The 16,765-nt window shown below is 37.5% G+C and overlaps 2 protein-coding genes across 5 annotated transcripts in view; one reads left to right on the forward strand and one right to left on the reverse strand.

Annotated features, from left to right (window-relative positions):
* The window catches only part of LOC5566834, a 310,372-nt gene that overhangs the window by 183,023 nt on the left and 110,584 nt on the right, over positions 1 to 16,765 (reverse strand). The window lies entirely within an intron of this gene.
* Positions 6,521 to 16,663, forward strand: LOC5566832 (serine protease inhibitor 27A). Its single transcript, XM_001651182.3, has 4 exons — positions 6,521 to 6,683; positions 6,753 to 6,865; positions 15,280 to 16,071; positions 16,144 to 16,663. Exons 1-4 carry the CDS (start codon positions 6,629 to 6,631, stop codon positions 16,420 to 16,422), a joined length of 1,239 nt encoding a protein of 412 aa, XP_001651232.2. The 5' UTR covers positions 6,521 to 6,628; the 3' UTR covers positions 16,423 to 16,663.

Raw genomic sequence — 16,765 nt, forward strand, 5'->3', positions numbered from 1 at the left:
GCTGGAAGATAAATGTAACGCGGCGCTCATAAAGTGAAATCAACGAGATTCTGCAATTATTGAATATTTCCTTCAAGTTTGACATCACAGTCTGGCCTTATGCAATACATAGCAGGATTGCCTAGAACAAACGCGGATTCTAAAACGTATAACAGAGAAGTTATAGTCGATTATAGAGTGATGTTTAAAAAAGTGCATTGCAGCGAGGATGTCGCGTTACGAAGTGCAAATTCTTTTATTTACCATATTTCAAATTATCAATTACTACAAAGAAAGTAACGTACATTGGAGTTTTCAAGTCCAGGATCCAGGAACTCATTCAGTAACTTCAATTGACTTTCACCGTTTTTTTTTCAAGAATTCAACCCGTAATTCAACCCGTAAGACAATTCTTTGAATTTCAAAAATAATCGCGCAGTTTTTCTCGAAGATATGAATCAGGAGATTTTCTAAGGATACCTTCAAGAATTTTTCCAAAAAAGCCCAAGCAGGACAGTTCGGTTTTGCGTCGTCCGATAGATTTAGCTCCGGGTTCGCGCGTGTTTTCGTCGCTGGAGATTTTTTTTTTTCTGTTTTGGAGCGTCTTGCTGGGTAGTGCTTCGTGAAGCCCAAGCAGGACAGTTTTTACATTCAGAAATGGAATAGTGAAAAGTGAAAAATTAAAAAGTGATTTGTTTGATTTGTGTCCTCAGTACTGTTGGTTTTTGGCTGCCCTAAGTTCACCGATCCATCCGGAAGTGACAGGCAGCACATAAATTTAGAGAATCAATCCGGTGAGTTTGTTCCAGTATGATACTTTTTCTTTTGTGAGCCTTCCGGATCGTTTTTGTCCGCGTCGTGGAACTTCTGATCGTTTCTTGAACGGAAAATGTTATTTTCGGAGTTTGATAATTATGTTCAGATTGCGCATTCTGTCCGGGCGGGTGTTACGCAACTAACAATCGGTTGTGGATGCTTTTTAACCGTTCGATGACCCTGGAGGGATCGATTCTGCTTTTCGTATAATTTTGAGCAGAAAAACCGACTGTGTTATCCTAGGGTGTTTAGTTCGAACGCGCTTCCTTTCGTTTGTCGATTATCTAAAAATACAGTACCACCCAGTACAGTTTTTCAATGGGCACAGTACAGTTTTTCAATAGGCGTGATTTTTTTTTTACGCGTATCGTTATTTTATACAATCCGATGACCCTGGACCCTGCTTTTTACTGGTTATTGAGCAAAAATATTACTGCACAATCGACAAGCATTTAGCAAAATACTATTTATACTATAAATAAGCTATTGTTTTCTCTTTTGATTGCCGGCATTCAAAAGATTAATTTGAAAAAAACTAAACGCTTAAACAACAAATATTTATGGTCTATCGCCAGCTTTCTAGGCGAATCCTGACAATATACCTTCCCCAACCTCCAACTCCGTAGCACTTATGAGGGTGTCGCTGAGTCGGTGGCCTCTCATTAAGTAAGTATCAACATTTCCTTCCCCTATCCCAAGTTACGGTAAAGATGGGCGTGGCCGGGAATAGCGATATTCATGCTTTTAGTATTCTTGTTTATGATTTGAACAAGGTATACTCCCCTGCCTTGTTCTTGAAAGTAGTCAGGATGAGATTATTAAAAAGAAACATGAATGTTGCTAGTATCCAATCTACGAAGTATACCGTAACTACGCTAACGCTTGTGAGTAGCAAACGCATACCAAAGGACAGCGTGCATTATAGTCGAAATGACGCCTAACGGGCTAATCATCAAGAAAGATATCGAATCTTTAACTGAAGTGGTATCAGAGGAGTTCGTAATGCATGTAAGGAGACAACACTTACAGGTTAGGACCAATAATTAGAGAGCTCCACTAAAGTCCCTGTGATGATGTGGATAAAATAGCGAAGCATGTTGTATCCAAAGTGCACGCTTCATTACTTTGAGAGATCGCATGATTGCTAGATGCGGACAAATGCAGGAGGATGAGGATGTTGTAGGGATGACGAATACTGTAATGCAACATCTACAATAGACACTCAGATGATACTAAAATTGCAGTAACAACAGCGCGCCGGCGGAGAGTAGGTTGTAGAGCATTCGCTCCCTCGTGTTCTTTTTTTTTCATTTATAATAGGGTACAAAAAAATTCAAATGCTTGGCCTGTTGTGTATTGGCATGGTATGGGACTCACGTTAGACGTGTTCAGCCACTAAAAAACTATCCCTACTGCTCCTGTGCCTCGATCACCTCCGGGACGCAACTTCATCGGGGGAGGGTTGTGCTCATGCAGTTCGTCACTTCCAGCCTTCAGCTTTTCTGCTAATTCACTGTTGGAGCTTATGTCGTCATTCGTCAAAATCGTTGCTCACTATGACATTTCTACGGTGTCTCTGTGAATACTCGTTTTTCCCAATCGGCAGTTGAAGATCTCACCGGGGATTTGCACAGCTTACTGTGCGACGACTCATTCTACTCTTGGGCTGGCCTCACGTCAGAGCCCTGTTGAACTTCTACTAGACGCTCATGTACACTTCGCTACTCTCCTGGTTGACCTCCTAATTGGTCCAGTGATTCCGGTTGGAAGATGACTTCCGGTTCACTGGTGCCCCGACGAGCCGAAACTAGTTTGTAATGATTGATGCAACTCGGCCTAGTCCCCGACGGTTGAGCTAGACTATCCCGGCTTCGCGTTTCTTCATGCTTCGGAATTGGCCGGCGGAGTGTCGAAGTCGTACCAGCGAGGATGGCTTCCGGTTCACTGGCACTCTGACGACTCAAGCCGGTGATACGTTACATACTGCTCAGAATAGTCCCCGTCGGTGGATCTGTCCTACTCCGACTAAGATTTCCTCGTTGACGGAAGATCTCCCGAACTGATGCTATCCGGGCAGATGCCGAGGTCGGTCCTGTGATTCCAGTGGTGGGAAACTTCCGGTTCAAAGGCTAACCATTTGTCGTTGCTGTTTCGTGAATCACTCAGCTTGACCCCAGCCGTGGACTCAGCCTTCGACCCGGTGCAACAACGCGATCTACTCGACTAGCTTCCGACGGTGGACACAGCCTACTCCGAAGCTGGCCGGGCAGATGTCGAGGTCGGTCCTGCGATTCCAGGGGAAGGATACTTATCGGTGCTCAGGCGCCCAGATGACCATTTGGTTTTTCGCGAATAAATCAGCTTGACCCCGGCGGTAGACTCAGCCTACTGCGACTCAACATTGGTCGGCCAAGTGCCAAGGTCGATTCTCCAATTCCGGTTGGAGGGTGCTGTTAGGGCTGCTCCCCGAAGCAATACAGTAAAGTTATTTTGGCAAAGGGTCTGAGTCCAAGGGTAATTCCCATATCTCGTTTATCTACATACAAAAACGACGATGAATTTAATGCGTCGGCGAAGGAACATTAACCCTACGCTCCTGAAGTTATCATCTTATCTTAAGAGTATGTCTACAGATCCCTTTTTCTGAAAAAAAAGAAAAGAAACTAAAACTATTAGAAGCTCATATAGCTACAGCACTAAAAGTAGGGTAAAATGCTCCAAAATGCCACTTTAGGAATCTATATCATTTTGGTGTGATACAATCCACGTTTTAAGGCAGATCACAGTCTTAGCATTAAATTTAGAATATTTGCTAGCTATCACAATGGAAACATTTCCCACATTCGAGCTCTTCTACAGTTTAAAATCGTGTCGAAAAGAAAAATGGGATGGTTCAAAATTACCCAATGGATGGAGTAGATTGCCATTTAGTATGGAGAGCTATGTGGCATGGAAACGCTAAGTCGTTGATAAAATCATCGGAAACGCTTATGACTTAAGCAAAAAGTGAAAAACCCTTCAATTTATATCCTAGAGTAGTAGCAGCAACACTTGGGCAACCGTATTTGAGCATTGTTTGGCAAATAATACAAATTAAAACGTTCTAGGATTCATGAAATATATCAGGCCGTTTTATTCCATCAATGCATATTGGGCCATGTTCCCTTACAGCAATTCGGTGAGACCATAACGATTACGGTTTTGTAATGGTTAATGAAAAATGAATTTCAGTTCTAAATTAGTTATAAACCCACGATGAAATTTTGAATATTATTTGGTATATTATTGTGCTTTTAAATTCTACCGGTCGAAAGTCTTTTTAGATTGCATATTTTCCCGATTTCACAGACATAGCTTCTTTGTGATTGTTCCACGATATTTAAGTGCAAAAATGGAAAATTTGCAAAGAAAATTCACCTTTAATAACGGTGGAAACTGTTATAAAACACAAATCTGAGAAGCAGAGGTGGGACAGATATCCAGAAAGAAGCAGAAAGTATAAGAAATCCACACATCTTAGAGATGTACAAAACAAATGAAATCGCTGAAGATGTGTATGATCGCTTCTACATCAATTTAACTTAAATGGGCTAGTTCATAGCTCCCCAAACTTTGACTCGTGACCCCCTGGAGGATCGTGAGCTGATCCTTGGTTGGTCGGGAAAAATGACACACGTTTTACAGCTATTTGATCGTTTCCTCGATTTTTGACAACCGGTTATTTGAAGTTGTTCATCACTCTCTCTCTTTTATTAAATACAACAAATTGTTTCAATTATCAATGAGGCATTGTGTCAGTTGCCCCTAACATCCAAGACTTTTATGTTTAAGGGTATCTTAAACTGAAATTTGAGTAAAGAAGATCGTGAACTTTTTTCGAGCATAATAATTATGTATCCAGTGATTCTAGTTGCTATTATTTGTTTCTAAATATTATGATGATGCAAGTTCTGTAATGAATAGATAAAAATAATAATTTTATTGTTTTGAACAGATTTATTGTAAATTTGTTTGTTTTTATTATAACTTTTGAAGGTTATTTGTAAAATACTGATGAAGCTCTCGTTTGGCAGCCGCTCTGTCAAACTATAGTTTCTTTTTTTTTTTAAAAAAAAAGAGTTTCAGTTTTTTAAACGCTCATGAGTTGGAAGCTGACTCAGTGGTAACATGCCTGCTTCTGGATCGTAATGACGAGATTCCAGTTCCTGTTGGCGAATTCCGACGCTTTATGATTTTGTTCAAAAGTTCTACAGATCCATTGGTGATTTCTTACAGAACGTTCAACTGCTGAGATTCCGGTGAAATTTTATCGGAAATCTAAAAACATTCTTAGTGTGATCTTTGTTAAAATTAAGCAATTACCTACAATACTCATATATTTTTGATGATACTCTAGTGGGTCGCGACGAAGACACTTAACGCCAAGGTGTGTCGTTCACTTGAATAATTTGGGAGCCTACTGACCCATAATTAATCTTACGCTGAAATCAAGAAGAAGTACGCGAATGATAATGAAGTCGAAACAATGGACCCAAACGGTGTAAGTGACATTTTAGTCCTTTTTGAGTAAAGTATAGTGGCAAATTCTCTCCTCAAGCTTTGCGACAATATTTTTGGGTGATTTTTCGATCCAACAGAAAAATAACATAACATAAGCTTGTTTGTTGACTCTCATACGATTTGTGTAAACATGGATATTGGTGAATAAAGCGCCAAAGTAGATTTTTTCAAAACTATGGTTTTGTCACTTACACCCCTTCAAATATTTAACAACGAACTAATATATATATTTTTAGATAATTTATGTAAGGTAAAAGAACTTGTTTTGATCAACCTGAGATAAAAAAAAATCTTTATATAAAATATATGGTACGTCCGATACGCACTGAAAATATGTCAAATGAAAGCTATTAACCCATTTTATGTTAAAAAAAATATCGGAACTGAACAGACAATTTTTTTTTTGAAAATCGCATTGCAATACAGGTTACCAGAACCTATTTCGGTCAGATGTTTAACATCGAATCCTGAATTGGCCAATCACATTGATATCTTATCCGAGTAGCCTCATTAGTAATACGCTGGGCAGATTAAGTTGAAATTTTAAGGAAAATTATGTATTTCCTTCAAATTTTGAATCAATTCGGACGAGTAAATGAATGTATCTAAAAGTGGTCTACTGAACACGAAATGTTTAACACTGATTTGCTATGTATGTAGAGAAAAATCCACTATGTTAACGACTAGCAATACAGTTAAACCAGGTGCTTCTGCTCTATATAGTTTTAAACATTATTTGATTGAATGTGATTTGTTCCCTGATTACGAATAGCAAACCATTGATGTTACTCCTAAAATAATAAAATATTAACTTCTTATATAATGTTGGCTTCTACAAGCATTTCATATATTACTCCCATTTGACTACATAAAGCGCAACGTAGATCAAAAGTCCTAGTATTAAAACAAAAAAGCTAATCCGTTGGATTCACGCAACCAAATTTTTAACCGTTAGAATCTCTCACTGTTGGAGGATGTTCTCTTCTGTCTAAAACAAATCGTTAATGACTTGCTAAACCCGACCACGAAGATTGTACCACAGTCAAAGCTCCTTATCATGTTCAAAGCTTATCCCACGTACACTCAATTAAACCGCGCTAATGTGTTGAGTGCAAATCTTCACTCATCGAACGAGGCAGGGAGGCAGCAACTGGAAACCGATCGCCCTCATCGATCGTCAGTAGTCATCCAATCGTCGTCTCAAAAGCATTCGACGGCTTTCATTGTTTGTTTGTTATTTACGTGTGCCGCATTGCAATTCCCGAAACGCCAAATGACTCCTCGCGTTGACCGGTTTCTGTTTTTGCTACTGCTGATAAGCATTAGCGGTAAGATGAGTCGTATATCAGTGGAATAAGCATTCTAATTCTGCGTTTTCTTTGCGATTTCAAACACAGTCAATCCCAACGAATGTAGGAAATCCCAGCGACCGCGACCGGCTTCGCGCTTCTCGGAACCAACCGAGCCTCAACCGACGCAGGATGCTCAATTTGACTGGCAGCTAATCAAGGTGGGTTTCGGAAATATATACGTTCTTCAAAGTGTTCTGTGAAATGATAACCGGTTCGATGCTTTCGGTATGAAGGGAAATTTGCACAACTGGAAGTTTGATCGATGGTGTTAACTCATTATGCATTGGATGGCGTGATAAGCGTTACTAATCTTGTCATAAAACAAACCCTGCTGTGCATGTCTGTACGAAGTTAAAAAAAACGAAAGGCCAGTTTTGAAAGGCTGGTATAAGTACACAAATTGTGTGAATATCAATGATATTTACAAATTATTTCATTAACTGTTATTTTCAGAAGAAATACGCCAACAAAGCATAATTCAAAGTTGATTTGTATAGGCCTCTGTAGCAATTTTGGTAATTTTAGATCAACAATGTTTCGATGTATGTCCCCGTTTTGGAGCGTAACCGTCAAACACATTGATTACAAGTAAAATTTGGTCGAATGGCGTTTGATCGAATGACATTTGGTCGAATAGCTTCAGAACATTACATCGAAAAAGTATTTTGTAATGATTGATTTAAAAATTTTTTGGCTCAACAGATATAAACCCGTGCCAGATTTTTTTCACCGCGGATGATTATAAAAGCTTTTATTATCATTTTGTTAACAACTTATTATATTTCATTTGTCGTTGCAGCTCAGAATTTTTAAAGGTGAGTTGATTTCACCTGCTTATTAAAAATAAAAAACGCTTCCAATTTACTTAACTTAAATATATAACACAATAATCGCAGAGATGAATCAGCATTTGACTGAAAATCTCTCTAATAAAGATAAAATAAAAAAAAAATCGTGGAGATAAAAGATTGCTACGATTTTTGTCTAAAATTATTGATTATTTTATTTGACATTTGTTCCAATGTTTCAACACTGGATATTCTATGTAACTCATTAGAACTATACCAGAGAGAAAGCTTCAGAATCATTTTCAAAATTTTATTTTGAATCCTCTTCAGAGCTTTCTTTCTTGTATTATTGTCAATTTGTTACATTTGGCTTGAATGCCCTCAATGTGATTTTTGAAAATTAAATTCTTATCTAGAATGAGCCCTAGATACTTAACTTCATATAACCAAAGGAACCCCTACCATCGTAACAACATGTCTATTTGAAGATTTCAAATTAAGAGCTTTTGCTATATGTGGGAATATTATTAGTTGAGTTCGGAAGCATTAGGAGAAATCTTCCATTTTTGCAAGTATGAAGAAAAAATATCCAAACTTGTTTGCAATCTACTACAGATGACACGCAGGCTTCGTCCTTTGGCGGAGAGGCCTGTGTCATCTGCAAACAAAGATTTTTGACATCGCTGAGGTAGCTCAGGTAAGTCAGATGTGAAAATATTGTATAATATTGGTCCCAAAATGCTGCCTTGAGGAACATCAGCTCATACAGGAAGTCTTTCAGACCTGGAGTTCTGATAATTGACCTGAAGTGTACGATTTGACAGGTAACTTTGAATTATTCTAACAATGTATATTGGAAAATTAAAAACAAACAAATGTCTAGAAGAGCAAGACCAGTAAAATAGCCTTTAGATTTGTTGGAACGGATCAAATTTGTTACACGTAAAAGTTGATGAGTGGTCGAATGTCCATGGCGGAAACCGAATTGTTCATTGGCAAAAATTGAATTTTCGTTGATGTGGACCACCATTTAATTCAAAATGACGTTTTCAAAAAGTTTACTGATGGAAGAAAGCAAACTGATTGGACGATAGCAGAAGCTTCTGCAGAATTTTTGTTTGGTTTTAAAATTGGTACATCCCTCTCATTTTTCCATATGTCAGGAAAATATTTGTTAAATATATCAACTAAGAATGATAAACTACTTTCTGGAAGTTTCTTGATGAGGGTGCAGGAGCTTTCATATTTTAGATTTTTTTTAATAATAGTTCTCACTTCTTCTAAATCAGTCTCCCAGGAATTTACGAAAACGTTCTCTTGATTGAAAATATTTTCGAAGTCCTGAGTAACTTGGTTTTCTATTGTACTAGTAGCTCCTAAATTAAAATTGTGCACGCTTTGAAACTGCATTGCAAGTTTTTGAGCTTTTCGCATTTGGTTAGTAATAATTTGTTTTCCTCTTTCGATGCCAGTATTGGCTCCTAGAGTTTTTTTTTTCAAAATTTTAGAAATTTTTCGTTTTGAAAATGACATTACTCCATAATTCTAATCAAAATAATATCATCAATAATACCTAACATAACTTTTGCAATGCAATTGACGACTTGGAATTAATGACTGGAATTGCAAAAGGGTATATAGCTGAAAATGGGGTAAGCCTATGATCAGAAGATGGGAAAATGTTAGTACATAGTTACTGTTGACGCAAATCATAATATGAAAACGATAAGTTCGGATTTGTCAGAGCATAGAGTAAGGTGGGGCAAAAGTTCGACCTTAGTGGTATAATCAAAGTTTCCAGGAAAACCATAGCAGTTAAAACAAAACAAATACCATACAGTGAACCTTCAACATATTGGCTATAATTTTGCTGAACAAACTTGTGTCAAAATATTTACCCATTTTTAGTTATAACAGTTTCAAAATTGATTGTCTTATTCGAACTTTTGCCCCACCGGTGGGGCAAGAGTTCGAATCTAGTGTGGGGCAAAAGTTCGCTGACTAAAACACAAAATATCGATCCATTTCTGACAGGCATTCTTTACACCAGCCGTAAACTTAAGTTTAACGAAAAATACTCACTAAATTTTCATCAAAAAATTGCCCAAAACCGGGTTGATTGTAATATACTCAAAAATAGCAGTTTTTCGCAAAACTAAATGGAAATGTAAAATTTTGGTGACAGTTTTCACACGATCAGACAAATTTAACTAAATTTGAAGATAATATGTGGATTTTAGGCAACTTGAAAATTTTTCCGTGATTTTATACATGGGTCGAACTTTTGCCCCGCTGATTCGAACTTTTGCCCCACTATGGGCCAAAAATTGGTTTCAAGCATTTATGCAAAAACTAATACACTTCAAAGCAACCTTATGATAGGCATAGAATCGCCCTTACATAAAATATTGAAAAAGATTTTATCTTCAATTGGTACCATGCAACGAAAGTTTGACCAAAAATTTCAATATTCACGTCGAAAAACAACAAATAGTCATAACTTTTCCAAATCTCAATCAATTTTTATGATATTTGGATTGAACTAGCATTCGAACCACCATGACATTTATAAGATTTGTTTTGAATTAAGCTAGAAATCTTAAAAAGAAACTCTTACCCCCCTCGAACTTTTGCCCCACTTCACTCTACTGTTATGGAATCTATGTTCAATAGCTATGCACTGATGCACTCAGCTGTTGTACTCAATACAACACTTGGCGTCAAATTATATGGGCCAACTAAGAGTACCATAAAACTGTTCAGAACAATGATTCTTTAGAAAAAAACGCTATTAAACAGCCGTTAAAGAATAAGGAAAAATTTTCATTGAAAATTTAGTATTATTACTATGCGAACCACTTAACAACGTAATTAGATGAAACAGCCTATGATCAAAAGAAGCAAAAATCACAGATTCTACAAAATGTTAGCAACTGTAATACCAAAAATATATCAGTGTTTTCAGATTTTAAATGGTGGGCACAAGCCACTGAATTGCGATAATAGGAAAGTAGATTGTATCAATAAAAAAAACTTCTCAACTCAATTTTCAATAATTATGCCAAATGACTCTTGTAACGTGCAAATGTAAGTTAGGAACATCTGTGCAGTGTCGGAGTTATTTTCGTTTGTTTGCTTCATGTTTCTCTGTCATTCCCCTTCTGTCAACTGCGTCACACAACAAACCAAGTTAAACAAATCTTTGTAGAGAATTCACCGTATTTATAAGTGTTTTATATTTATGTGATCTATTTAAAATATTAATAAAGTGTCTTTTTAGCTTTGTAGCATGCGGTATTTCAACCTTTTATTTGCCCTTCTAGAAGATATGTGCATCAATAAGTCCTGGTTTAAACAACTTTTATGACAAACGACCGTTATGCTAAACTGCTTTATACCAAATGATTATATGCCAAATGACTTTTCCCCATTCGGAGTGATGGGATAGAATCCTACTCTGAAATTAATTTTTATTGTAGAAACTGCTGAATCCATGGTAACATTAAGAACTGCACCAACGATTTTCAACTGACTACATTAATCTGTTAACTCTACCAAAACATAGTCAACATCACTACACAAGAATTAATATTCGGTTTATTTAACCATAGATGCGGTATTTATGACCAGAAACATTCTTCATTTGACAAGTTTCGCATTGTACTTATGACCACACTGTGTTGTACGGTGGGTGTCACGGATCGGAATACAATGCTTTGTAGTGGATGCTACTATGAAGATGGTCACATTTACTGCACTGCTCTGTGATTTTTACCAGATTATAGTAAACTGAACAGATTTTTGTAGTCAGTTGAAAATCGTTGGTGTAGTTCTTAATTCTACCATGGATGCGGTAGATTATACAACAAAATTTGTTTGCGTGTATGCTGATCAACAGAAGAAAAGTGAGGTGAAAATGCGGTGGTGCTAAATGGATATGATATGACATGCAGAAATGTACTAGAGCTAAACTTTTCTCAGTGCTTACTTTTTTCATATGACATAGTTATGTTTTTATGGGTAGTTTTAATAAACTTCTTCCAACTGTTGTTGCCATCAATTCTCGTCCATTTCACAAAATGCTTACACTGAAACAACAACGGTCCAAGTATCCTCGTAACAAAGGTGATCAGACATGTTTGGCTTCAATGCGAGATGTATTTTTTAAAGTTTAGAGAACTGGTGTAAGGAATATCAAAAAGTTAAAATTTCGATATCATAAAAAATTGAGATAATAATTTAGAGATAGGATTGGATTTTTTAAGGTTCACACTTTTGCGCACAATTCCACATATTCTTGTTGTTGACGAGATTGGTGGTCTCATCCTTCATAAGCAGAAAGTTATGGGTTCAATTCCAGGCCCGTCCCTTTCCTCGTACTTTGTAGTTGTATAGACTGGTGCGCTGGATATGATACACCGCGCGGCTGTTTTAAAGTTTCCCAAAACGCGCATTTGCCCAAAATTCCACGCGGCGAGTGGTAAAGGAAAGGAACAACCGCGTTTAATGAAACACCGCAATGTTATCTCCCATAAGAATGAAGTAAAAAGGGAGCAAAACCGCGGTTGTTCCTTTCCTTTGGGGAACGCCGCGTGTCCTTTTGAGCAAATGCGCTAATATCCTTCACTTGCTTCTGTCTACCACTCTTAATATATCACAGTTCATAGCATTTGCGAGAACTCGAGACGGACAGAAATAAACCGTTTCCTTACGCTTCCATTTTCTCATCAGGAAAAGCACGCTTTTCCTTACGCCTGATACATAGGCACTCTGCTAACCAAACCAGCAAGCCTTCTTTGCCATCACCTGTCGTATGGAGTTTTCAGTATTACAGTTAACTCTCCCTTACTCGATATTCCGTATCTCGATATCGAGTTAGAGAACCATAGTAAAAGTTAATTTTCATGGCTAACTCGATGGCCTCTTGGATTGCAGTTGCACTGGTTTTGTGTCCTGTAACTCGATACAGTAGAAGCATTAACCTAAGAATGCTAATGTCGCTGCTGTTCGTGTGACCAACATCTAGTTTGCGTACGCCATTGTGCCGGCCATCAATCAAGACAACAAATCAAGAAAAACAAGAACGTTCATTTATTATAATTGATAAAATTAAGAAACGGTCATTTTTATTTGTCCAGAATTTTTGTCCGTTCGGGACCAATCTGCTGATTGCATTTTGGCAAATGACTAATTCTAAATAGAACCTTAATCACGTTTTGTCCTAGAAATTGAACTCAAAGGGTTCACAACTATGGAACGATTGCAAGGCAACCGTATTTCAAAGGACAAACTTTTGATCTTTGAAGCCGTTTTCAAAAAAAAATCAGATCTTATTTCGCATAAACGATTTAAATTTTCATTTGGAAAATTATGAAAAACATCCATTATGCCAAACGTCCATTATGTCTATCGTATTTATGCCTATCGTACTTATACCTAACGTCCTTATGCCTAACGTATTGATGCTTAACGTCGTGCACCCCAAACCAATGTCAGAGATATCGAAGCAAAAATGTATAGTATTTAGGACTGAATATTAGAAGGGTAAGATTCTCGACTGAATATAGTTCAAAAAAGATTCTAAATCTAGAAGGATGTTGAGCTATATCCAAAGAGTTTGTTGTTAAATTCTCAAAATTCAGACTTGCTTCTGGGAATAGACAAAAGAATTGGAGAGCAGAATCAATGCTTATTAATGGAAGATTCTGAACATAATTATGAGAGGTTAACAGTGCCAAATTTTTACAGCAATATTGAGATTATGGCAGTAATTATGTAGGATTATGTAAGGATTCCAATAATGTTTTGCGAAGATCTCAATATAAATTTTGTAAGAATAAGAACAAAGTTCTGTTAAGGGATTGGCTAGAATCCTGTGTGGAACCTGTTAAGATCTTAATAAGGATCTTGTTGGAAAGAGTCTACTGCTTTTGATTTTGGCACAGTTCAATTTTAGCAACCCATTTTTTTTTGTAAATGAAAGAAAGAGTTAGTTGAATTCGATATTCATCACTCAGTACAGGTCGGACTCGATTATCCGGAGACTCGATTATCCGGGATTCGATTATCCGAAATTTTAGACTCGATTATCCGGAATTTGTTTTCTGATGTTCTCGTTTTTCAATTTTTATGCATAAATCTGAGATAATTTGGTATTGCAATATACAATATGAATGGTTTTGCAGTTTTGAACGTATTTAAGAAAAAAAAGTGGTTTTCTGTGTATGATGGTCAAAAATTTTTTATTTCTTGTATAGACCCCTATTGTTCGTAGAAATAATTTCTGGCTACGCCACCGAAAAGATAACATTTAAGTTCTTTTATCGAAGATTTCGATTATCCGGAGGATTCGATTATCCGAAGTGAAAAAAATCGATACTCCGGATAATCGAGTCCGACCTGTACAACTAAATTACCTCTCGGGACCACGGAAATGCATATATAAAAAATTTGTGAAAGGTTTAAACTGAAATACGTTGAAAGCACTAGAGCCGCCATACAACGCTGCCAATCAGTGGTGCATATGATTATCAAGATAAGTTTATTATTCATCACTATCGCCATCACGGGAGCTTAGGAACTAGCGCCACCATGATGTTGCTACTTTTGTTGCCATTTTGAATGACAAATAATTTTCTTACACAGTTTTGTCGTTTGAGAACGTCGCAACTTATTGGGTGATCGCACTAAACAAATCTCATCCAGCTCGTTGTTGGCGAGCAGTGGTCTTTCAATACCTAATAAATAATGCGCTCTCGTCTAGGCATTGCATACACAATAGAAAGTTTTGTGTTTGGATGGGCATCTAATTCTTCCGACAGAGGTGCGCTTTGCGAATAGAGAACCACTTGATAATTTAGTTGAAATTGGATTCAGGTAAACTTCTCCGTCCATGGGTCCTCTCGTGGTGTAGGGGTTACGCGCCCTATCTAGTAAATAAAGAGTCGTGAGTTCGATTCTCATCGAGAAGACGAGTAACTTTTTCGCAAATTTCAATTACGAATTTACGTATTTTCGGCAGTCTAAGCTGATGCCACGCTACTTTTGCAATTTTCTCGGACATCAGGCTTTGGACAGGTCTTTTCAGTGTATCTATTGTCTTGTCCAGCCTTGTTATTTGCGGCAGCTATCCCATAAGAACTGCAGGCGAATCTCTTCGGCTGCTCTGAATCATCCGGATTTTGAGCCGGATTCATTTGAATTGATCACGTTTTTGGCGAAATTGTTTGTTCAGTCTCGGAAATCTCGTCAGTGGTAAGCTAACAGCACAAGTAATCATCTGAATGATTTAATTTGTGTGCTTTGATAGTAAAATACTGTGTATTTGGCGTTTGAAATGTGGTTGCCGATAATAGTCAAATAATACCGAAGCCGTAAAAAAAACCCTATATTAAATGTTTAATCTTACATTGACTCGATAGTTTAATCAACGTAATATGGTTAATCACGCATTACGCATTGAAAAAGACGTATCTGAAAATATTGATATATTTTTCAAGCTTCTAACTAGTCATGAATATATTAGCTATAACCCAACTTAGAACTAACCTTTAATGGTACATTTTCTTTGATGGTAGGTTAATAAAATAACATTGTTTTCCCTGTAATTTAGACTTTTGTTATCAAAAAGCCCTACATTTTTTTAAGCTCTGCCCAGACATGAAGTATGGCCATGAAAATCTACTGATGTGCACAGATTCTATAAAGATTTATTTTTCTTAATATGACGGTTTGGGGAAAACCGTGAAACAGGATATAGTAATCATCTTCATTTTCTTCTACAGTACATGCTTCGCCAGGACAGTCGCAATGTGGCTTTTTCAACATTCTCAGCGAAATTTCTGCTGAACATGCTTTACGAAGGCACCAGTATTTATTCTGCAACACAGCAGGAACTGAACGAACCACTGAAACGCAGCCCAGACATCCATGAAACGCCAAAATGTGTTACAATCATGAACACCTTAACAAAAAATGCAGAACAATTTTTGGTAAGCAGCCGGGTGTTTGCCGACAGCATGGTGGCTGTATCGCAGAAGTATGCCACAATCTTGGATATGCAGTATAACGCCAGCATAGACAATGTCAGCTTCCAGGAACCGGAAATAGCCGCCAACACAATCAATAGTTGGGTTTCTAACAGCACGCGAGGAATGATACCGAAAATGGTTCGAGCTCAAAATATCAGAGATTCTGTCCTTTTGCTTCTGAATGCCATCTACTTCAAAGGACTTTGGGTCAACGTGTTTCTTCCAAGCGCCACCAGCATCCAACCATTTAGAACCGCATCCGGTCAAACTGTTCAAGTGCCATTCATGAAGCAAATTCAGGACCATTACTACGCGGACTCCAAAGAACTCAATGCACAGCTTGTTCGACTGCCATACGCTGATGGGAGATTTTCAATGATTGTGGTACTTCCCAATGTAAACAGCAATCTCAACGAACTCCTGAACGCTCTCACATCTGAATCTATCAACGAAGCGATTAGAAGCATGGATGAAACGGAGGTGAATCTTCAACTGCCAAGATTCCAGATCGACTACGACTGCTCGCTTAAGTCGGGACTCCAGCAGGTATTATGTGCAATGCTTTATGACTTCTGCCAGTTACTGAATTAGTGTCCTCTTCAATTTCTCTATTCCTAGTTGGGAATCAATCGCATCTTCCAGGACAATGCCGAACTGGGCTTGATCTTCCGAGGTGGACCAGTGCCAGCTAAGGTGTCGGATGTGCTACAGAAAACGGTGATAGTGGTCGATGAGAAAGGAAGCACGGCCAGTTCTGCTTCCGGGTCCTCTCTAGTGTTTACGATTGCCAGTGAGCCGGAGTTGTTTATTGTAAATCGTCCCTTTATGTTCTTCATCGAAGAGGAATCAACCGGAGCGGTTGTATTTGCTGGAAAAGTGGAAAATCCCGCTCAGTGAGTGGGTTGAAAAGCAGAACTGCATTCTGGGAATAGTTGTTTGATGGTTTGGAAAGTGCCAAGGAGGAACGATAAAGTGCTTAACCCTTTTGAGAAAATACATCTTGGAATTCAAAACGATATACTTATACTAACGTTTCAAACACCTGAATTCCAAAATTTAAAACATCTGAAGCGCAAATAGGTTGATTTTGTTATACTTGAATTTGTGCTTATGTAACATTTGATAAGTGGATTTGGATTCCAAGATGTTTCATTCAAATAAAAAATGTGTGAAGAAGATAAGAAGAGCTTGAAGCATTCATCATAAATTATTTAATGATTAAAATTTAAAAAAATTATTT

This window comes from Aedes aegypti, chromosome 2 (genome assembly GCF_002204515.2).
Source record: "Aedes aegypti strain LVP_AGWG chromosome 2, AaegL5.0 Primary Assembly, whole genome shotgun sequence".
NCBI lineage: Eukaryota > Metazoa > Arthropoda > Insecta > Diptera > Culicidae > Aedes > Aedes aegypti.

Bases quoted from the DNA above. Each gene is read 5' to 3' on its own strand.
- LOC5566832 (XM_001651182.3), top strand. From the start codon at position 6,629: ATGACTCCTCGCGTTGACCGGTTTCTGTTTTTGCTACTGCTGATAAGC. The intron at 6,866-15,279 runs GTGGGTTTCGGA...TTTCTTCTACAG, and splicing joins TTGACTGGCAGCTAATCAAG to TACATGCTTCGCCAGGACAG. The intron at 16,072-16,143 runs GTATTATGTGCA...CTCTATTCCTAG, and splicing joins TTAAGTCGGGACTCCAGCAG to TTGGGAATCAATCGCATCTT.